Genomic DNA, 23,889 nt, shown 5'->3' on the forward strand with positions numbered 1-23,889 from the left:
GGCGAGGCCTTTTTATAGAAAACTTGGGCAGACGGAATTGTGTTTCTTTCTGCTGGGGTTTGGAGGCAGGGGAAGCCCAGGAATCCTCCTTGCCTCCTCTCCTTGGCCTGCATCAGATTAAAGGGTTCCCTGCACGGGCTGGCAGCAACTCTCCAAGCAGGTGCCCTTGCTGTGCTGGGCTCTGGCTTCTCGCCACCACCATCTCGCGTGCACCAGCAGACGACGTGGCAGCAGGCCTCCTCTTGAGGAGCGTGCCTGTGCGCAGCAAAGGGGCTTTTGCGGGGCGGGGTGGCGCTGCTGCTGGAGAAGGGCCCCGGTTTGCGTTCCTGCCCGGCCGCCGTAGCTGGCGCCTTCCGCTCCCGGGGCCGCCCGCGGCCCGCTCCTCTGGGCAGCGCCCCCCCCCTCCGAATGGCAGGAACGCGTGGACAGTGGGCGGGCCTCCGCTCTCAAGATCAACACAATAAGGACGGGGAAGGGGCGGGGTTAGAGGGGTGCTCTGGCCAATCAGCATGACGGAACGGGCAGAGCCTTGCGTCCAGGGCCTATGAGGGGTGTAGTGGGCGTTACTTTGGGAGTCCGGGCCAATGCGGCGTGGGCGTAGCCGAAGGGGCGGTGCCCTAGCGCCCTCGAGCTGGGGGAGTGTGCCGAAGGCTGGCCCAATCAGACACGGAGGCTCGCGCAGGGGCGGGGCTGCCGAGCCAACCCCCGGCTGAGGACCTCGGGCGATGACCGAGGCGGGCCTACGAACAAAGGAAGCCAACGAGGAGCGAGCCTGGCCAAGAGGGGCGCGGCCAAGCGGCGTCGGTGGTGAGTGGGGGGAGGGTTGTTTTTCTCCTCTTCCCTCGCCACGGGCCAATGGGGCGAGGCCGTGGGCGGGGCCGGGCAGACGCCGGCCAATCGACGCGGCGCTCGGGAGCCAGTGGGTTGGGTTGCGGTCAGCTCGGGGGAGGGCTCGGTTGCGCCGAGTCTGTCAGGCTGAGGTGGGGGAAACGCGCACTCGGGCGGAGAGAGAAGGCCGGAGGGAGACGCGGGCAGGACGCCGCCGCAGAAGCAGCACGACCGGCGGCGGCGGCAGCAGCAGCAAGCAGCCAGGGGCAGTCCGGAGGCGGCGGCAGCGGCGAAATGGCGGCGCCCGCCCAGGTGTGCGAGAACATCCGGATGCTGCTGGAGGCGGCCGAGTTCCTGGAGCGCAGGGAGCGAGGTGGGTGGTAGGCCGCGACCCCCGGACCTCCCCCCCCCCGCCCGGCCTTTCTCCATCCCCTTCTCCCCGGCGCGGGTGGGGGACACGGCCCAGCCAGGCCTCGGAGGAAGCAGACCGGCTTCTTTTTCCCGGCGCGGCGGCGGTGGCTCCTCGGGGTCTCGCCTCCGGCCCCCCGGAGTGTGCTGAGGAGGGCGCTCCTCGCGGCGTCGGGGCTCCAGCTCCCATCATCTCTAGCCGCCGCTGTGAGTGGGGGTGCGGGTGGGGGGAGTCGTAGTGCGTCAGTAGCTGCCGGGGGGGGCCCGGGCTGGGCCTCGTGTGCGGGGCGGGGGGGCCTCCCCCCAGGGGTGCCGGCACTTGGGCCCCCAGATGTTGCTGGACTACAACTCCCATCATCCTCGGCCGCGATGGCCTTTGTTGAAAGGAGAGGAGAGCAGCCTTGCTGGATCACGCCCAAGGCCTGCCCATCTGGGGGCCCAAGTCGCCCAAGTCCTGGCCCCTGTCAAGAACAACGGACGGGTGTGGGGTATGTGGTGTGTGTGTGTCTGATCAGTCCTCCCTTCAAAGACAGCTTTCCAAGGCGATCTACACAATAACAAGACACGTAAGCGGGTGGGCGGGTTGTGGGAATCAACAAAGATAAAACTCGATAGTCGTGTGCAGCCGCAGCCAATTCAAGGCGAAGAGGCTTCCATCGACAGGCGGACTCTTAGTCCTTTCCGGGGAAAGCCGAAGGAGCTGGCAAGGAGAATCAGAAAATGTTCCTTGTTTAGGGTGACTTATTTTTAACCCTTCTTTTCCAAAATATATTATGACATTTAAAAATAAAGCACTGCATGTTTGTTGTTTAAGGGAAATAGATACTGGTGTGGACCTGAGAATCTGCCGAGGTTTGGTTTGCCCAACTAAAGTGTGCCAAGTCTCTGCTGTCTTGGTGGTCATTGCTATACATTTAGAGTGCCTTTGTTGTTGTTTTTAGCTGTTCTGAAAGCCTGTGCTGAGCAGCAGGAGTTAAACGCTATGATAAAATAAACAGGCTGGGAAGTGGGTGGTGGTGGTTAAATGCAAGAGGATAAAGCCTGGCGGGGGGAGGCGGCAGTGCCAACCCAGGGCTCCATCTCCTCCTCCTCCTGCTGCTGCTTTGTAGATTTCATTTCTTTGGAGACTCGCTGCCTGTGTGTGTGTGTGTGTGTGTGTGAGAGAGAGTGAGAGAGAGAGAGAGAGAGAGAGAAGGGCTGAAGGGCTTGCTTCAAGCACTGCCTAACCTTCCGTCTCCTGGTCCCTCCTTTCCAGCCCTAGTGGTATCATCCGAGTCTGGCAGGGGTGGTGTGCGTGAAGGAAGGAAGGGGGCGGGAGGATAAATATCCTCCCACTCCTGCTCTTTTCCCCGCCCCCCCATACACACCATCTTGGGTGCAGATTGTGACACCATTTGTAATGTGGTACAAATCCTCCCTCCTATGTAAACAGTGTTCGTGCATGTGTACATGGATTTTGTACACGCACACACACAGAGATTTTGCTTTTGATCTTCTCTGTTTCATGGTTCTCAAGCTATGGAAATGCAAAGTGGTGATGGCATCGACCCCTCTTTTACTGTTCTGTGCCTGACTCCTAAAGCATTCGCCACTTATATCAAAGAATTCCCCATGTATATCATGTCTAAACCAGCTTTATAAATCCAACAGCACATGCAAGGGAGAGGAGGGTTGGATCTCCTCTCTGTGCTCAGAGAACCCCAAAAAGTATTATGTGCATAGTTGTGTAATCTGCTTGTCTATCTCCTGTTGTTCTTTGCAACCATTGCAGGCTTTTCTGCTAGGCTTATGCTGGCCAGTCCTCCCTGCCTGCTGGTATAACAGATCTGATTGGTCCAGTGTGTTCATAATTGGCAATGTAGTGTATGTTTCAAGTGCTCAAAGTGCTTCATCTATTATTTTAGTAAACTTTAGTTATTCTGGTAACTGCCTTCTAGGTGGTATTGGCAGTACCATGTGGCCCATAAGGGTGCCAAGACAGAGAGAACGTTGACTTACCTGAGGCTGTCTGAGTCTGTGACTGAGGAGCAGTTTGGAAGGGGGCCTTGTATGATGATTCTGTAAGTTAGGGTTGCTTGGAAGGAGAAGACGTCGTCTTCTGTTTCGGTGGTTAAACATTTAGATGTTTCCATTGCCAATAAATTGCAAGGTGGCTGTTTTGCCAGGGGTTGATGATGAAATGAATGTTTGCTTCTTTTTTCTCTCCAGAAGCTGAACATGGCTATGCTTCTATGTTACCCTACAGCAGCAAGGAGAGAGATGCCTTAAAACGAAGAAATAAGTCCAAGAAGAATAGCAGTAGTAGCAGGTATGGAAAGGGGCTGCTCTCTGACTTGTACGTCATGCTTCTGTCGTGTCAGTTGTGCAAAATTATAGCAGTAGGCTGGTGAGTATGTTGGGCACACAATGATCACAAGGCTATTTGTCTTAATTAAAGGATTAGTCAAACCACAGATCATATGGTGGTGTCAAAGTCCTCTTGTTGTGAGACATCAGGTGCCTCATGTTTGTTTCACTTTTGTTTCCTGTCAGCTTCATGTTGTTTTCTTTAAATGCTTTGTGGTTGGGATATCTACGGAGATGTGTCAGAGTCTGACAAAGGATAACTCAGCTTTCTTTCTCTTGCTAGTATTTTGAGTAAGGCTGGATTGGGTCCCTTAAATATGTGCTTCAGAAAAAGGCACTTGATTAGTGCAAACATTCAAAAACTTTTAGTAGATGTTATACAGTTATTATACGCATATTTCAATAACTATTTAGATTTCTGGAAGCCCCTTTTTCAAGGAAGTTCAGGGGGATTTGGCTTTTTCAATGATTGTCTCTTCTTCTCTGAAGCCAGTGAGCTTTGAAACATGCTAAGACTGCACGCTTACTGTGAAGTCTGGTTGAACAAAAAAGGACTTGCTTTCTGAGTAAACGTGCTTGGAATCCTGCACAAGTATTAGTTTGGAACCAGTCCAGCTATTTGTTTTTGCAGACATTCCTTAAAATGGTGTACAGAATGACTGCTCTCTCATAGCAAGGAGAATTCTTGGAAGGGAATAAAGTTCCTGCGACTGAATTCATTCAGGCTCCTCTCATGTCATGACATGGCTAAGAAGTTAGGAAGTGCCCAGTGAAAGCTTTGTCCTTAAATCACCCTGTTATGTCAGTGGTTAGTGGTCTTGAGATAAGTACATGATGTCCTGCTATGTGGGAATGGCAGAGAAAGCAGAGCATGAAGTTTCAATGTCAGACTTAAACCCCTTCTTTCCTGCCGCCCCCCCCCCCCACACACACTTCCAGATTTGGGGCCTGCCTTGAGTTGTAAGTCTTCAAGAAAGTGTTTTTAATTGCATCTGTATGAGGAGATGTCAGGATGAGTGAACAGATTGGCTCAAACATAGTAAAACTAATAAGCAATCTTTCCTGAGTATCTTAATGTTCTTCTTGGGGGAGAGGAACACTGACTCCATGTATTGGTTCTATGGTATATGAGGGAGGGGTGGATTCCTCAGTGAATCCTTGTCAGCCTGCTTTTAACAAGAGTATGGCAGAGCCTTGCTTCTGAAGTTAACACACTGTTCTGCTCAACTGCTAGAATCAAGAGGCATCGGGCTTGTGGGAACACGGAGAATCTCCTTCACTCTTGGCCCTGCTGAGATGTGTGTGGGATGCCACGTGTATGAAAAAATACACATTTGATAGATTTGTTTTCCTAGCTCCCCTTGCCTGTAGGAACTACACAAGGCATTTTTAAAAGCCTTTTAGCACTCACAACACAAACTGCCCTTTCGTCCACTCATGAACTCTCATTTCGGGGGTATGTCTCCACAGGTGACAGGATGTTTTTAGATGATGGCTCACCTTGTGGGGAGATTGCTGTGAAGGGCACGGGCAGTCTGATGTTTTGTGTTCCGCTTATAATGAAGCACTCTCTCTTCCACCTTCACCCCAGTCTGAGGTCTTGCAGACCTGAGGTTGCATAGGAGCCCTGTGCCCAGTTTAGACTTACTGGCCGCAGAGTAGCCAGCAGTTTCTTTGAAGTTCAAAAACAATGAATGGTTAATAGAAGTCTCACATTTGTATGACTTAATCTTTATTCTGTTGCTGCCGCTTTTAAATGGTTATACTAATCTTTGTGTCTCTCTTTCTGTTCTTAAGATCAACACATAATGAAATGGAGAAGAACAGGTGAGTTTTCAGAAATGTTTGTAAATATTAACTTATCCCAGAAGTGGGAAAGTCCTCCCTTTAACATTAAAGCAGTGCTAAAAAGAATCCAATTCTGGGAAGCTTGTTTTTCCAGGTGGTGGCTTATTTATACAGATTTTCCCAAGTTTATATGGCAAGATTAGCTAAGTGGAGAGGCTTTGTGCAGTCTCTCATGTACCACCTTTGGCATATTCTGTTTGCTGGGTGCATTAAGTCATCAGACTGTAATTGGATTTCTGCATAATATTTAACATTGGACATAATCTGTTAAGAACTGACCATTCAGGTCCCTTTCTGAGGATTCTTACCAGAATACTCTATCCTGTTGCCTTTCGGTTCTTGAGTGACCTTAGTTAACTTGGTACTTTGTCAGCCCTTCCTCAAATCCTTGGATAGACCATGTCTGCCAGGATGGCTATTTATTTATTTCTCACATTTGAAGGCCAGCCCAAACTTCCATCTCTGGGTGACATGAAATAGACTAAAAATGAAAACCTTTAAAACAATTTAAAACCATAGTCCAGTTAAAAAGCTTGGGTGAAAAAAATAAGTCTTTAGAGACTTCTTAAAAGTTGTCAGAGATGGCGAGGCTCTTATTTCAGCAGGGAGCGCATTCTAGAGTCTTGGGGCAGCAACAGAGAAGACCTTTTTCTGTGTAGCCACCAGACGAGATGGTGGCAACTGCAGACAAATCTCTCCAGATGATCTCAATGGGGCTCATGGCGAAGATGTTCTCTTAAATATCCAGGGCCTAAGCTGTTTAGGGTTTATAGGTTATAACCAGCACCTTGTATTTTGTCCAGAAACATATTGGTAGCTAGTGTAGTTCTTTTATTATAGAAGCAATATGGTTTTTCTGTGCTGACCTATCGACCAACCTGGCTGCCACATTCTGTACCAACTGCAGTTTCCAGACTACATACAAAGGCAGCCCCTCATAAAGCACATTGCAGTAGTCAAGTCTGGGGGTTACCAGCATATGTACCACTGTTCTGGGGTCATTTATCTCAAGAAACAAATGCAGCTGGCATTCTGGCCGCAGCTGATGGAAAGCACCTCCAGCCACCACCTCAGCCTGGAACACCAGGGGAGGTTTGTATCTAGAAGCACCCCCAGACTGCGTACCTGTTCCTTCTGTAGAAGTGTGACCCCATCCAGAACCGACAGATCAAGATAGTCCCCTGAGTTCCAGCCCTGCCCAATAAGTACTTCCATCTTATCTGGATTCAGCCTCGTTCGTTATCCAGCCCGTCACTGCCTCCAGGCAGGCATTTAGGGAGGTTATGCCTTCTTCTAATAATGTTAACATGGAGAAATAGACTATCCCACCCTAATAGAATGAGAGTCTTCTGAGAATAGAGGCTGAGAAGTACCTTGCTGATTAAGAAACTGTCATTGCACCACAGCAGCCTTCCTCCTCCTCGGTCTTCAGGTGGAGGCTATTTCCCAAGCAGCATTTACTCAGGAGCTGTGCAAATTCATTCCATCCTCATGTGCCAGATACCTTTGGACTGTCACTGCACTAATTGGGGTACTAGTTCATATTCCCCAGCTGCTGAAGTGTACTCCAAAAGGTTGGTATCACAGGGGATTTGTTGTGGTTTTCCTTTTGCCACTCCCTTGCATACAGTGTTCTGATTATCAGAACATTATGGTAGGGAGTACTGATACATTGCAGCCTGTGGCTTGCTCAGGACAGTATGTTAAGATGCCTGGCCCTCTTTCCAGGATAAGGGCTCGGTTTGCTATTTCTTTGCTCTTGGCTGGGCTAAAGCAACATAGGACTTGTACACTTAGCCAGGATCGATATACATCAGTTTTTCCAGAAACAGCATTGCTTCTTGAGGCTTAGTTGGCATGTTCCTCTTGGGGGGCTGAATGAGTTTAATGCAGCTGGGTGGTGAATGTTTATCTTGAGCTTGCTGTGTGATGGTTCACATGTGTTTCTTGTGTTTCTGTCCTAGTTTGAGCTTGGATTGTAAGGTTAATGCCAGTATTTACAGGGAGTTGGCTTTTGGCATGGCCTGTTCTGAGGCTTTTTAATAAGCTTGTTAAACATATGGGTTTGGCTACATATCTGTTGGAGGAATCAGAGCCCACTTTTAGATGTTGCAGGTGAGTTAGTGGTTGTGAAAAGCAGATGGTAAAGCCTCAGGAATAGAAAACGATTGACATATAATGCCTATTTTTCTCCAAAGTGCTTTCTAGGCTGAATTTCTAGGCTGAACTAACTTCTCCTTAGTTCATGTGTTCTGAATGGATTTTACATGCACAAGGAAATAAGTGCATGTGACACTTTATACAGAGTTCATCTGAGCACTTTGGTAATTTGCAGGTACCGTGGGTTACATTTGCAGACTTTAGTTGTGAGGATCTTATATTTTGTGCACGTTCAGCCTTCTGATATTAGAATGAACTGTATTTCCAGCAAGAAAAAGTCTAAAGGAAGCTCAACTCTTGAATCCTTCAAAACCTTTCCCTTCCCTTTAAAGTAGTTTTGTTCTTGCTGATCCATCTAGCTGGAGTAATATTAAAAAAATCCATTGTCTTTGTTCTGAGTTGCAGAATGTAAAGCACTTTGTAGACAGAAGTATTCTTGAGCAAGAATTGGTAAACTGCTTCCCAAAACGTGTAGCAAGGGAATTTCAGGAAGTGAAACAGGGGAGTGCCTCTGGCTCAGTCAGGATATCTGATCAAATGGCATCACAGCAGCAGTTCGGAATGGGGTGGGCATGGTCTGGCCAGAGCTGAGTGTGTTAGTATTTCCCTCTGAGATTTAAGCTTGTGCTTCATTTCTCCCAGTGAAATGAATGAGAGTATGCATTGGTCCAGACGACTTCAATGACACAGCAAAGCACATCTTGTTGCACTTGGATCTAGGAATAAGATCTGTCATCAGTTCCCTTTTGGAAGTACAATAACCTTATGGGTTACTCTTTTGACTTGTTGCCCACTTCTGGGGGCAGAAGCTGGGCCAGCGGGACTGAAGTCACAGGAGTGCCAGGATTCTGCCAGTGTCCACAGGGGTTGCAACTGTGCTAGAGCAGAGCAAGATGCATCATTAGCCTCTTCTACAGAACGGGAGGTCAAGGGAATGGCTGGGAAGTGCAGTTCTGGAGACGCAGGTGCTCCCAGCATGACCAGCTCAGTTCAGGACCTGCCATCTGTGTGACCCAGTTGAGGGCGGGGTGGGGGGTGGGGATGGTGGCAATGGTACAGAATTGGACATTTGGGTGCACAGTACGGTTCCCTGTTTTGGATGTCCGCCCAGTTCATTTTAGATCCTGCTCAGGTTCAATCAAGAAGGCCCCATTCTGAATGCACATGCGCGCGCACACTGCCGTGATACTGCCACCCAGAACTAAACTCATTCCGCACAGAGATGAAAAAGATTAGAGGGACCACTGATGCACAGGCCTACTAAGCTAGCCTCTCTAGAATACTGGAGGAGTTGTTCTCCAGGAACGATCCACTTGGAGGGAGTATTTCAGAGGTAAAAATGAGACTTCTCTGGTTTATTGAGCATTCTGAAAGCACATTTGATCTTGAATAATCTTGAAACTCCTAAAACTTGATTTTCATATTAATAAAGCTCTGTAGTATAGCTTTGCAGATCAGATAGCAAAGCTCCAAACTGAGCGGTCTGAGTGCCCAAAGCTCTTCAGAATGATAAACAGGACTCGCCACAGCTCATTCCCTGTTATGACCCTTTGTTCTGGAGTTTGAAATTCACTGTACATAGGAACATAGGAAGCTGCCATATACTGAGTCAGACCATAGGTCCATCTTGCTCAGTATTGTCTACACAGACTGGCAGCGGCTTCTCCAAGGTTGCAGGCAGGAATCTCTCTCAGCCCTATCTTGGAGATGCTGCCAGGGAGGGAACTTGGAACCTTCTGCTCTTCCCAGAGCAGCTCCATCTTCTGAGGGGAATATCTTGCAGTGCTCACACTTCTAGTCTCCCATTCATATGCAACCAGGGCAGATCCTGCTTAGCTTAAGGGGACAAGTCATGCTTGCTACCACAAGACCAGCTCTCTTCCCCTATAGTATGGACACTTTATGAGCTGGAATGACTGTTCTGTGGAGAAGGGCCATAGCATAGCCTAATGGTTAGAGTGTTGGACTAGGACCAGGAAGACCCAAGTTCGAATCCCCATTCAACCATGAAACTTACTGGATGACTCTGGGCCAGTTATGTATCTTTCAGCCTAACCTACCTCACAGGGTTGTTGTGAGGATAGAAATAACCATGTACATCGCCCTGAGCTCCTTGGAGGAAGAGCGGGATACAAGTATAAGAATAAAAAATACAATAAAAATAAATACAATAAATAGATCAGCGACAAAATACGTGCTCTTCAAGCCCAGAGTTCCTGGCCGAGCCCCTCACATTCCCAATTAAAAGGATCTTGGGATCTGGAGCCCGAGAGATGCTGCTGATTAGAGGGGGTGTGGTGAAATGGACTCAGAGGCTGACTTGTACATTCACGGGCTTGGCAGGTGTATCTACAGGAAATGGCGCCTCTCAATGAAGAGAGGCTTAGAATCACATCACTTAAAGGCCACTTGCCATTAGTTGCAGAATTTTAAAACTAAACACAAGGCTTTTATCTTATGGGGGAAATCAGAATATCACTGCAGCATCTTGTGTCCCGAAGTAGTCTTTCATCTGTCTAATTAAAATGCTGGTGGCTAACTTGTCAGTGGCCGTTCTCTGAAACGAACTTGACTGAGTTATCAGATGAGATAGAGTTGGAATTGTTTTTTTAATTAGAACATGCGGATATCTATTGGTGTGCAGTTCTAATAGTAGCAGTGATTATGGTTAGTTGGTGTATTGAAGCCCTAATCTTGAAATGATGCTTGCAGCCTGATGGCCTTCATTGGTATGCCCAAGTATATGCAGAACAGCTCTCATTTTCTGAATCAAGACTGTTGTAAATGCTCTTCCAATCTCAGTTAAAATCTTCATGATTATTGGTCCTAGTTCCCTTATAGTGTAATGCGGAAGTCCTCGGAATAAGTGTTTCCTTCCAAATAATTGATCACACAGCCTTAACGTGTGTGAATCTTGCTTTGCAGACGTGCTCATCTGCGACTCTGTCTTGAGAAGCTGAAAGGGCTGGTGCCACTTGAACCGGAGTCCAGCAGACATACCACGTTGAGTTTACTAACAAAAGCTAAATTGCACATAAAGGTGAGTTGAAGCTGGCTTGGTCTGGAGCTGCCTGTGAAGCTCATTACTTCCCCAAATATGCACTTTAGATGTTTGTCTTCAGGTATGGAACACAAATAGAACGGGAACAGGAGGAACGTCCAGCTGTACCTTCCCCAAGAACATGTTCCACTAGCCCACGTGGAGGTCTTCAGCAGATATTCTAGCACACGATCAACATTGTATGTTAGAATGAGGACAATACAGCATTGTGTGTCAACATTGATGCCATGTGGAAGAATATGTACCAAGACATGACCTCTTGGCAGACACTTAAGTAGCTGATGATTTGGTGCTAGAGGAATTGCATGCCCACCTCAACAGAGGGGCATCTACACCCCTTTCTTAGAGTGGGCCTTCAATCTCTGTGGGAAAATGGCACTCGATGCCCTTTCAAGTGCAGAAAAAGAGAGCTGTTGCAGCTAGGTTCATTTTTAAGTTGATCCCGAGGACCTAATGATGCCTTTTTGCCCTCTGCAGAAACTTGAAGACTACGACAGAAAAGCAGTACACCAAATAGATCAGTTGCAGCGAGAACAGCGGCACCTGAAGAGGCAGCTGGAGAAACTGGGCATTGAGCGGATAAGGATGGACAGTATAGGGTCGACCGTTTCTTCTGAGCGGTCGGATTCCGACAGAGGTAAGTGCTGCCTTTGGAGGAGGTGGGCACTTCCAAGCACAGTCTGCCCTCTTTGGAAGCTGACGGACTTCTCCTTTCCTCTTGCAGAAGAGATTGATGTGGATGTGGAAAGCACAGACTACCTAACGGGGGACCTGGACTGGAGCAGCAGCAGCCCGAGTGATTCAGACGAGAGGGGGAGCTTGCAGAGCGTGTGCAGCGACGAGGGCTACTCGAGTGCTGGCCTCAAGAGAATAAAGCTGCAGAACAACCTGAAGGCCTGTCTCAGCCTCTAAGGAGCCAGTCACTTTCCCCATCCATTGCTGTTTTCTTGTTGGATCTTATTAGGTAGTATGTTGGACCGTCCCACAATTCTCTTGCACGTAAACTTCTTGTACCACCAACATTACCAAAATCTGCTTTGCCTAAGTCTGAAAACATTGCATAGGGTTGTGGGTCACAAGCTACTCTCTGGAGCACACCTCTGATGGCATCCACTAGCTTCTCTTTTCTGTCAGTGAACTCATCTCTATGAGACTGAACATTCCAGCCCAATTTCTCAGCGCCTAAGAATATTGTTGCGGTAATAGCGACATACATGTTTTGCCTGTGCTGCTATTGTGCTAGACACACCTCTTGCCGTGGGGGAGATGGTACCATTTGGTGTCGGGAAACAGTAGCCAGACTAGCCACTATTCTTCAGACATGACCTCTATAGAAGAAGCTCAGCTCTCTGGTCATTTAGAGCAGGAAATTGGCATGACACACTGACAAAACATTTGTGGGGGAGTTAGGAAATTTCCCAGCTACTGTTCAGAAGTTTTATTCTGAAGGGTCCCAAGTCATTGCAGCTGTAGCGTAGCATTGCTGGTGCAGTCCTTCTGCCGGTACTGCATCAGAGTTCCTTTTGGATTCTTAATTCTGAGCCATCCTAGTCGGAAGCAGTCCTGGAGGGAGAAGTTGGAGACTGGCAGTTGGCAGAACTATCGGAAGGACAGAATCGGGCTGGAGGCTCTTGGCAGCGGGGTGGGGTCGGTTCCCAGTTCCAGCCAATGACTCTGGGCAGACGCTTCCTCTCGGTATATTTGATGTCAAAAGACCAAATGGTCCTTCAGATGACTCCTTGTGCAATCTTGATTACGATTGTTGGCGACATTTACCTTTTGCTCCTAGCTGCTAAGTTCTGCTTCTTGTCTCTGGGACAATTCTTACTACCTCAGAGAGATGAACAAAACTGATCTCGATCCCATTAGCACAAAAGAAGAATTATGCCTCATTTGTAGACTTGGTTCTAGTCCAATCTGTTTACTTAAAAATTCAGCAATAACAGAGTGACAAAGTTAGCTGTGCTAGCTTTGAGTTGTTAATGACTGCAGAGACTGCATTCCAGTCATTCCATGAAGCCCTCCCGGCTGCCTTAGCACTTCCTTGCCTGTTGGCTTAAATTATTTGGTAGCCCTCTGAAAATGGCTGGCATGTGGATTCCGGGTTCCCCACTTTAAAACCTCATGGTCTCTTTCTGCTCTCTTTTCGCCCTCTCCAGGGTCGCACCTTCAGAGCATTTAAGCTAAATAGAGCTTGTGCAAATGTATAGGTGGCCTATGAATAGTACTTACTCACTTTTCTATAAACCTAACATAGTAACATTCTTATGATTTTGTGCTTTTATAGATGTTTAGAAAACTTTGTATGTCAAGGCCTACTAGTGAAGAGATGTCCTTAGTCCTGTCCTCTTTGCTTTCATCATTAAGGTTGTGCCTGCCTGGCCGATTCCCCATGACTCTTAAGGCTGGTGCTGGATTGTGTCTGCAGCTCACAGGGTACCCGAGAGCCAATTCACTTCACTTCACTGCACTCTGAAAGGGCTATGTCACTTATTTAGCTTCAAACGGTGGTTCACGCTTGCTTATAGGCTATGACCAGAGCTGCCAAAATCCACAAGGACACTCTGTCAAAGTTCCAAATCAACATTGTACAAATGAAATTTGATTTCTTCAGGAAGCTTGAAGCTCGCTCTTTGGATAATTTTTCCAAGATGGGAAGTGAGGCTAGTGGATTGCTAAAGATCTCCAAAGCTATTTCTTTTGAGTGTGCTATCTTTAAGAAACAAATGAGAGCTGGAATTTTCAGGTGTCCAGCTGAGATTTGCACTGAACTCCTACTTGTCGGAGGCCTTCTTGCATTTATAAGCTGGCTTTGAAGCAGAAAACCCTTCAGAGAGCTAGCTCCCCACCTGGAAGCTTTGGAAGAAGTTGAGTAGCTGCACTTTGAGGTCCTTTGCTCCGACACGTTTCTTGCCTGAGACCGTTGAGCTTCTATATTTGTTAATGTGTTGCATAAAACTGCCTCACAAATTCAACTCCCAAGTTGTCACCTTAAGGTTCAGAGTATCTTCAGATTTGGGGGGCGATTTGGTGGGGCAAATTTAAATTACAAATTTGTGTACTTTTTCTTTAGCAGTAACGAGTCTGAAGGATTCAACCTTATGTGTTTCATTGTTGTGCCTTTTTGAATTAGTTCCAACAGGGCACAATCTCCTGCTAACATCTCCTGGGCAGTGGTCCTCCTCTTCCCCACCCCAAACATCTAAATGAATAGGAGCAGCAACAGACAAGTGTTTGCAACTGCTTTCGTTTTTGTGGTGTTTGGAAAGGAGGTGTTCCTAGTGGGTTGTGCCCCTTTCTCCTCGCCCTTCCCTTTTTTAAAGTAAAGTATTGTGGGATTTTTTTACATTTTTTTTTCTGGTCCCTGTTGTGAATCAGTAATTGATCTTTGCACTGTCTGGATGTGGTCCTTTCAAAATTTGGGTAGCACAGAAAATATTGAACTCTTGCAAATGATGCACTAATGTCAAAAACTAGCCTATGGAGGCATGTGGTGTTTCAAAAACATTGAGGCAAATAAGAGCCCTGTGGGCTCCAGGGACCCTCTCAAAATGTCTTGGTTAGGATTGCCCTTGGCAGCTCCCAGCTGCTGTGGTCCCCTTTGCTGCTCCCTCTCCCACCCCCTCAGGCAGCTGCAGTGGAGAAATGGGCCCGCTTTGACCTGTCGCCCGAGCAGGGTGGCTACTCCAGGGAGGGAGGACACTCCTGCTGACCTGCTTAGGAAGGACTGTGTGGTTACGCGCCCTGCCTGTGTACAAGCCCCACAGGTGTGGTCAAATCACACAATCCACCCAAACTGCATGAGCAGAAGTTTCCAGTTCTGCAAGGACAACTCGGGAAGGGTGGGGGGGCAGCAACCACAGAGACAGCACCAACCGTGTTACTTGGGTAACTTGTAAATTGGGCCATAGAAGCATCACATTCTGGTCCGGCCAGCCTTTTTCTCGAATTCACTGATCCACCAGCATTATTACTCAATAAGCTGCAGAAAATTAGACTTTTATAGATTGTTTAAAAGGGGGAGCTGGGGTTGCTTCTGTATCAGTTTACAGCTGAGAGCCACGTGTGTGTTTGTGCACGCAAATACGAAAGTGTGTGTGGGTGTTTATAAGGTCACACTAACTGCTTCTGCACTTGGTAACTTTCAGTGCAGACAGTGAATCCGGGACACATGTGATTGGAAAAGGAAATCCAAAACCTGTGCTTTTGCTGATTAGAAGTAAATGTGGATGTTGGGGTGACAGTCTGAAGTATCCGAAAAGTATTGTCTGTACCAGAGGAACCTTTTTCCTGAGTGTTGAACACCCAGAACTTTAATGATTTTTTTTTTATATAAAGCAGAGCTTTCAAGGTGCTGATAGGCACATCTGGTGAATTCTTTTCCAGGGTTGGTGTAAACACCCATTTGGGATCAAATTCAGAGCACTTATTTGAGACGTCCAGTTAGGTGCCACAACCCCTTCCGCCCTCTTTGAAATTCCAGCGCTCTGGGCACGAGCAGGCTGTGTTCTGCCCACTGCCCTTCTAGCACTTTGTTCTCACAACATGGCACCTCCCTCTTGCCCGCCCCCCCCGCATCGTTCTGGTTTCTTGCCAGATCCCTTACTCTCTGAAGCAGAGCTCCCAAACACAGCCACAAGACGGGAAGCCCCTGTGCTCTCTGGAAGGGAGGGAAGGGTTGTTTTCAAGTGCTCACTGCCTAATTAGAGTCAACAGAGGCATCTGGTGTGCTGTCTAGCAATACATTGGGACTCTGAGTCCTCTTGCCCCCTTGGTAACCAATTTCAGGTTTTGACACTTACTGTATTGGGATGAATTCTGCTTTTTCTGCCCAGCTGTGGGTCTGCTCCCCTGATTACAGGTGTTCTATGGTTTCCTCTTCTGCTGCTTTGATCTAAGAGCTGTTTTGCTTTGCTAGCACAAGGGTTTGGTTCCTGTGCGCTCTGGCCACCTGCAGCTCTTTGAACAGCTGTGCGAGTCAGTGATGCTTTGGTCTGGAAACTGCTGAGCAAATGAAGTATTTCCCACCCTGCCGGGTCTGTGTAGCAAGCTCTGCTTTATAGCAACCCTCTTTCTCTTGAATATGAGCGCCAGGTCGGGTGAGTCTTGGGCCCAGCCTGGCTGCTGCTTGCTTGCTGCAACAGCTGTTCTCTTCTGAAGGGCCCAGTGATCTGACTCGTCTGGAGTTGCCTGGCTTTATTTTTGTGCTGCTGTTTCTGATTGACCTAGGAACTCTTTCTCTTTTTTCAAGGTGCTCTTAGCCACACTTGCTGTTTTGAATCTTGACTTTAGTTTTGGAGTCTTCCAAATAAAAACACCACCTAAACAGGGGAGCAGCAGATGGGGGTGGGGGGGAAGAGACAGGAATTCAGTTTCCAAATGTTCAGTCCCTGATGTAAATACCACGTCATTTTAAAAAAAAAAATCCTGTGTCAAGACCATATAATGGTGCTTTTTATTACAGTTAGCACATGCATTTTTAGAAAGTACATGTTTTAGAAGAACCTTGCTGTGTATATGTATACTTCTGTATTGTTCAACTGTTAGAAAATAAATTATTTCATTATTAGAGTGCTCTGCTGTTTACATTTCTGCTTGAAAGGGAAGCTCTTTCAAAGGTGTGTGGGTTGTATTGGAGTTTAAAATCTAACTACTTTCATCCCAAAGCAGCACCTCTCTGTCAGGGCTGGTCTTAATGAGCTGGGCGGGTGTGTGTGTGTGTGCGCGCGCGCAAAAGAGCAGCTCAGGTTGCTCCCCTCTCTCCCGCCCCAACTGAGAGCTGCACTGGAGCATTTGCCAGGTAGAACTGGTAAATGTGTGGCTGTATCGGATGAATGGTCAGCCTGCTGGAGGAAGGGTTCTTGGGTGAGGCAGGGGAGAGAGGAGCAACCCCAGCTGCCCCCCCCCCCGCCCCGGCTCCTTAGGATGAGCCACAAGTGACCTCACAGAGATTGCATTTGAGCAGAGACAGGGACGCTGTGTCCTTCACTTGACAAAGAATCCGAATTCTGCAGTCAAGGAATTTCAATTCCGGGGTGGGGGGGATGCTGAGTTCTACCACCTGTATGCAGCCGTTTCCTCCTCTTGCACAGTGTGGCTTTCCTGGTCATGGGAAGGGCAAGGAGTTCTGCAGGGTACATGCAGCCCTTTCCCACAACAACTGGAAATGCTCTCTTTGCCACCCCTCTGGCTTCTGAGATCTCGGCAGGAGCTGCCCACACCAGAAAAGCTAAGCGTACGTGTGTGTGCACACAGACACACACATGCGCCCCTTACTCAAAGGCGCTCCTTCTGATCCCTCCCCACGCAGGTTGCCTGCACTGCCAGAGGTCACAAGTGGTGTGTACTGTCTTGCCTGCCCCTCTTCCTTTGTCCTGCCCGGAGAGTGGCATTTTGCTTGGGTCTTGGAGGGCCAAACTCTGCCTGCCTTCAAGTATGTCCTCAGAGCTGATGGGCTTGCTTTCTTCCTGAATGGAGAACCATTCTGGACCTGTCTCATGGCACAGGAGCGGTTGGCTCCTTGCCTCTGCTCCAGTTCTCGTTTGGATCCAATGTAGAAAGAGCACATGAGCTTGGGTATGCTGCGAGTGGAGCGTGAACCACTGCAGAATGGAGTCTGTCTTGACCCATCCTAGCGGGCACCTTGTCCCAACATTACCAGTGGAGAAGTTATTGGAGCACTTTGCCTAGAAAACGATTACAATGGTTCTGTCCCCCAAGCGCTCATGGTCCTAAGGGAGAAGTGGGTGGGTGGAGAGATGGCAACAGCCAGTGAGGGACGCTCTGCTGGGTTTGAATAAGGCTAGTTGCTCTCCCTCTGCTCAATATAGAGAATTGCCACTCTGTGCAGTGTCTTCCCCATTAGCAGAGGCTGTCAACCCTTTTATTGACTATGAAAACACCCTACACCGTGGTGTAGTGGTTAGAGTGCTGGACTAGGCCGGGGAGACCCGAGTTCAAATCCCCATTCAGCCATGATACTAGCTGGGTGACTCTGGGCCAGTCACTTTTCTCTCAGCCTAACCTACTTCACAGGGTTGTTGTGAAAGAGAAACTCAAGTATGTAGTACATAGCTCTGGGCTCCTTGGAGGAAGATCGGGATATAAATGTAATAATAATAATAATTCTCAAGCAGCTTTCTGGCCAAATTAGTTGCCAAGCAGGGGAATCAAGTGTCTAGAAGCCGGACCAGCAAGATTCAGCTTCAAGCCCACTGAGTGACCTTAGAGCAGTCACTTGTTGGCAAAATGAAAGAGGGTGGCCACAGGGATTATGGGAAACAGAGAGAACCCACTGAAGGGGGGCCTGGTGTTGCTGGGGGAATACATGTGATCATGGACCCAGTGAGCAGCCGTCAGAACCCAAGGTGGGCCTTGCTGGATTGGGCCAAGGCGGGTCCATCCAGGCCAGCATCCTGCTTGCCACAGTGGTGGGTGCTTCTGGGAAGCCCACAGGAAGGCAGAATCGCCACCTCCTGTCACTGATCGGCTGCAGCTGGGATTCAGAGACATAATGCCTCTTATTACTAGGAGCCATGGGTAGATGTGTCCTCAGTGTGTTGGTCTAACCCAGGGGTTCCCAGACGGTAGATTACAAATCCCATCATCCATTTTGGCCGTTGTGGTTGGGGATGATGGGAGTTGTAGTCCATCAGCCTCTAGGAACCCAAGCTTCAGAACCCCTGGTTGAACTCTTTAGTGAGTGCCCATTACTGTATGTTGTGGCAGTGAATCCCATTGCAGGGATGTTGCTCAAACAAATGCAGGAAATGAGCAGCAAGTGTGCCAGGGCATGATTGGAAAGACCCCAGCTCTGGGCAAGAGAGGGTGTGCAGCCAAGACCCTCATGAGTCAGAAAGTGGGGGCTCAACTCAACAGAAGGGCTTGGTGGCTGGGCCCTGCTGGTGGACGCGGGGCGGGGCGGGGGGGGCTCTCCAAGGTGTGGCTCCTTGCTCTCAAACAAGGGAGTGCCCTTTGCAGTTTTCCTGGAACACTGAGATGGATGGACCGGGTGGTACAAAAATATGATTGATAAATAAGTGTCTAAGGACACTTAAGCTCCTTAAGTGGCGCAGCAGGAAAATGCTTGACTAACAAGCAGAAGGTTGCCCGTTTGAATCCCCACTGGTACTATATTGGGCAGCAGCAATATAGGAAGATGCTGAAAGGCATCGACACATACTGTGTGGGAGGAGGCAATGGGAAACCCCTCCTGTCTTCGAACGATTCTAATCTTGGTAGGTGTAGACACATCATGGAGTACCCAGAATGTTGGGGGCAATATGCTAAATCATTGTAAACTGCTTAGAGAGCTCCGGCTATAGAGCGGTATATAAATGTAAGTGCTATTGCTATCTAAATATCCTTTCCAAGGCCTTCACTGCAAGCCTACCAAGTGCTAGTCTGTGGCGTATTTCTTGACTGGATCCTTTACTGTAGACGGTCAATCCTAAAAGGCAGAAGCGATCCACCACTTTCAATGTCTTCATTATCAGTTCTGAGCCTGGTTGCTGTGCCCGTTGTCATTAGTTTAGTCTTCTTTACATTTAGTCATAGTTCCATTTTTTCACTGTGCTCCTTGACTTCCATTACTAGAGCTTGCAGGTCATCCGCATTCTCAGCTATCAGAGTGGTGTCATCAGCGTAGCGCAAGTTATTGATGTTTTCTCCTCCAACTTTAAAACCATGCTCATCTTCTTCCAATCCAGCTTCTCTCAGTATATGTTCAGCATATAAATTGAATAAAGGAGAAAGTATACAGCCTTGCCTTACTCCTTTGCCTATCCCCAACTTCCCCAGGCGATCCAGAAGGATATAATGGTTAATGGTATTGAACACCAACAAGAGATCCAGAAGAACCAACAGTCACGCTCCCTCTGTTGATTCCCTGGTAAAAGTCACCCATCAGGCTGAGCAAGGCTGTCTCAACCCCACAAGCTGCTCTAAAGACAGTTTGAAATGGGTCTAGATCAGTGATTCTCAAACTTGGGTCCTCAGGTGTTATTGGACTTCAACTCCCATAATCCCCAACCAAAGGCCACTGAGGCTGGGGATTATGGGAGTTGAAGTCCAATAACACCTGAGGACCCAAGTTTGAGAATCACTGGTCTAGATAATCGGTTTCCTCCTGGTCTTCCAAGGTTTTAAAATGGCTTTTAAGTATTTTTAATTGGTGTTAAGTTCCTCTAAACTGTTAGATTTGTTTTTATGTTGTTTTAACCTGTTTGTTTTAAATGCTGTTTGTTGTAATATTTTACCTGTTGTGCACCACACAGAGCCTTTGGTTGGGGCGGTATAGAAAGAGAAAGAGAGAAAGAAAAAGAAAGGGGTGCCCGAACCAAAGTTGGAGTTGGCATAGCCAAAAGCAACCAACTTGCTGAGCCAGTTAGCAGAAAAAACGGAAGTATTGCCTCTGGCTGTCGGCAGAGAAGGAAGGGCAGAGAACTGGTCTTGTGGTAGCAAGCATGACTTGTCCCCTTAGTTAAGCAGGGTCCGCCCTGGTCACATATGAATGGGAGACTAGAAGTGTGAGCACTATAAGAGATTCCCCTGAGGGGATGGAGCTGCTCTGGGAAGAGCAGAAGGTTCCAAGTTTCCTCCTCCCTTGGCAGCATCTCCAAGACAGGGCTGAAAGAGATTCCTGCCTGCAACCTTGGAGAAGCTGCTGCCAGTCTGTGAAGACAATACTGAGCTAGATGGACCAAGGGTCTGACTCAGTATATGGCAGTTTCCTATGTTCCTAAATGGAGCTTCACTGGGCAGCACTCAGGCTGAGCTTTTGAAGGGAACGGGGCTCTAGAGCCAGGCCTGGGTCTGGAGGAGGACAGATGCCATTCTGCCATGGTGGAGCTGCAGGCCAACTCGCATTGGAGCACCCACGGCTGGGAGCCACTGACTCTAGAGGAGGCTACTGGTGGTCCGTCTCTGAGGCCCAAAGGGTGTGTGTTCTCTGCTAGACACAGCTTCACTTTCCCTCTGCAGAGAGAGAGATCAGTACCCTGCAGCATGTCGTGGTTTTCCTGCCGGGTGCCGTCAGTCATGGCCCTTGAGTGAGGCTGACGGGGCTTCCTGCTCTGCTGGTTTTGTTCCAGGAAGAGCTGCAAGGATTGAACTCTGGGGTGTTGGCAGGCCTCCCACTTCTCCTGGTGGCCTGAGGAGAAGGCAAGAGGCATGGAGGTAGCACTAGGAATTTGGCAGTCATGGGGAGGAAGCAAGCTAGTTATGGAGTGGTGACTTCCAGCTGCTGCTCAGAGCTGTTGGGTTGGTCAGGTTCTTTCAGAAAAAGGGAAAGCGAGACATGTTCTGATTAATGCTTGAGGCCTTGATCCAGAAGGAAGAAGGGGTGAAGAACTCAGCTGCACATGTGTCTGTACGCTTGTTGGCTAACATACAGTGCCACGTACATAGGAACAACATAGGAAGCTGCCACATACTGAGTCAGACCCTTGGTCCATCTAGCTCCATATTGTCTTACACAGACTGGCAGCAGCTTCTCCAGGGTTGCAGGCAGGAGTCTCTCTCAGCCTTGTCTTGGAGCTGCTGCCAGGGTGAGAACTTAGAACCTTCTTCTCTTCCCCAAGCGGCACCATCCCTTAAGGGCAGAGGCGTTTTCTAGGGAAAATAGCGCCTAGGGCAAGCCCCCTGTCCAAACATCTGACACTCATCTTTCAGATAACTTTACCATAATATCAGCTGAAAAATACAAGTCTGAAGGTCACATACAAGTCACATATAAGAATATGTGTACAGTGACTTATATTATATTATTTTTTAAAAAAATACTTGTAGCCCATTTGAGGGGCTTCCTAAAGGCCATGGTGGGGGGGTCTACAAAGGTTCCCCCTCCCCCCCACTGGCCTCTAGGGCCTCACAGGGACCATTTGAGCATGTGCGGTGGCCATTAAAAAAATTTTTTTTTTAAAAAATGGCAGTTGAAAACAAAATGACCACCGTGCAAATGGCCACCATGCATGCTCAAATGGCCTTTGTGAGGCCCGGCCTCACAGAGGCCATTTGAGCATGTGCTGTGGCCATTTTGTTTTTGGCAGTCTTTTTTCTAAAAAAAAATTAATTAATTTTTTAAAATGGTGCCCCCTTTCAAGTAGTGCCCGGGGCATGTGCCCTGCCTGCCCCACCCTAGATATGCCCCTGCTTAAGGGGAATATCTTCCAGTGCTCACACATCAAGTGTCCTATTCATATGCCACCAGGGTAGACTCTGCTTAGCCAAGGGGACAAGTCAAGCTTGGTACCAGAAGACCAGCTCTCCTCAGTGTGTTGAATAAAGAGCACAGTCGCAAGCACACAGTCTCTTTCTGCACGCATGTATCTTTGTATCAGGGTCCTAAGTGCTGATCAGAACATAACGCCTGTGTACAGATGTGTCTGCATAATGTACATAATGTGCAGTCACTTTAAAAGTGACCCTGAGCACAGGCGCCCCTCAACTGCAGGGTACAGATATGCAGTGCACCACGCACTGGATGTGCATTGAAAGTCACATGCAAATAACTCTACATGTGTACAAATCTGGATTTGTACACATTGTGTACACAGATTGTGTGTGTTGAACATAATGTGTGAATGGGGCTAGTTCAGGGGTTCTCAAGCTTGGCTGCCCAATGCCGATGGACCACCACTCCTATCATTCATTTATTGATTATTCATTGTTAAATTCGTCTATCGCCTTTCAAGAAAAGAATCCCAAGGCCAAGCCCTTGTGGTTGGGGGTGATGGGCGTTGTAGTCCCCTAACACTTGGCCCCTGCTGCAGGCATCCTTTTCTTCACAACAGTTTGACGCTGGGCTAGGCCCTGGCATGAGGGGTGGGCGCTGGGGGTCTGCCTGGGCTTCGCAGCAGCCTTGAGGGGTGGCTCTTGGGCCTGAGCTAAGGAGCAGCCTTTGACAGCCCTGGGAGCGTTTCCCTGGACGCCCACGTGCAGTGGCTGCAGCCTCCACCCCACCATGCCCCTCCAGGAGGCCGCCCGGCCTGCTGAGCAAACACCGGTCCTCCAGGCTGGCCTCTCCCATGCTAGGCATCTCCACCCAGCCTCCCTTGGCTCCCTGCCCCACCGCTTGCTTTTCTGCAATGGGTTTCCTCCTGGCATTAACTTTCCCGATCAGCTCAGCTCTCATCACTGCAGAGGCGGCAGCTGCCGCTCGCTGCTGTGTGAGCTCTAGATAGGCAGGGGCCGTGTCCGCTTCAGGCAGGGGCCTGCCCTGGCCCCACTGCCCACTGGGCAGGTGCTGCAAGTGGGCAGGCTGGCTCCGGTGGACACAGCCACGCGGCAGACCGAACGCTCCTGTCCGAGGGGGTGTTTTGTCGAGCACCCCAGACCCAGGAGGTCTGCCCCTGCTGCAGATCATGACAAGTGGTTTTTTCCTGGTGTATTTTTGCTTCAAAAACCTTGAAAGAAATAAAAAAGGAGCTGTTTAAAAACAACATTTTCTTCAGTTGGACCGTTTTCCCTGTATTTCGTCCCTAGAGTTACATTCCAAACAAAAGATGGGGTGATGTTCTGCATGAAATGAATCTAAACTGGTTCAAAACTAGCTCCCAGTGTCTGAACAGGTTATCAAAGCACTTTTAAAAGTTAGTATAAGAACGGGAGGCTGTCGGTTCGAATCCCTGCTGGCGCGTTTCCCAGATTATGGGAAACACCTCTATCGGGCAGCAGCGATATAGGAAGGTGCTGAAAGGCATCATCTCATACTGCGCGGGAGGCAGCAATGGTCAACCCCTCCTGTATCCTACAAAGAAAAGGACATGCTTCTGTGGTTGCCAGGAGTCGACACCGACTCAACGGCATAACCTATCCTAGCTATAGAGCAGGCACGAAAAGACACTGAGGAGTCAAAACCGCCTAGAAAACACGGAGGCGTCTGAAGTGGAATAAAACCCAAATGTCAATGGCTCAGCTCCCTAGCGCAGGGCTTCTCACGCTTGGCTCTCCAGATCTTGCGGGGCTGCGTGTACAGCTCTGTGCCTTCACCTGTGCAGAACACGCCATGGGCAGCTCCCTCCCTGCATAAGCTGAGGGCCAAACTGCATGTGGAGGTGGACCTTGTTGTTCGTGGGGTTTCGGTTCCGCCCCTACAGCTGAGTAATGAACCTGTGAAGAACGAAGCATTATGTCAATGGGAAGTTGAGGGTTATTTTTCTGGAGTCCCAGAAAATGGCCTGAAAGATTGTGAGCCCTTTGGGGATCCATCTTATTTATTGGTTATTGATGGGTGTAAA

At 48.6% G+C, this 23,889-nt stretch overlaps 1 protein-coding gene across 1 annotated transcript; it reads left to right on the forward strand.

Moving 5' to 3' along the window:
- The first annotated feature begins 842 nt into the window (after positions 1 to 842).
- On the forward strand, positions 843 to 16,220 carry MXD1 (MAX dimerization protein 1). Its single transcript, XM_053269870.1, has 6 exons — positions 843 to 1,201; positions 3,445 to 3,544; positions 5,380 to 5,409; positions 10,516 to 10,630; positions 11,129 to 11,288; positions 11,376 to 16,220. The coding sequence occupies exons 1-6, from the start codon at positions 856 to 858 to the stop codon at positions 11,561 to 11,563; spliced, it is 939 nt and encodes a 312-aa protein (XP_053125845.1). The 5' UTR covers positions 843 to 855; the 3' UTR covers positions 11,564 to 16,220.
- Positions 16,221 to 23,889: the final 7,669 nt, after the last annotated feature.

This window comes from Hemicordylus capensis, chromosome 8 (assembly GCF_027244095.1).
Source record: "Hemicordylus capensis ecotype Gifberg chromosome 8, rHemCap1.1.pri, whole genome shotgun sequence".
Taxonomy (NCBI): Eukaryota; Metazoa; Chordata; class Lepidosauria; order Squamata; family Cordylidae; genus Hemicordylus; species Hemicordylus capensis.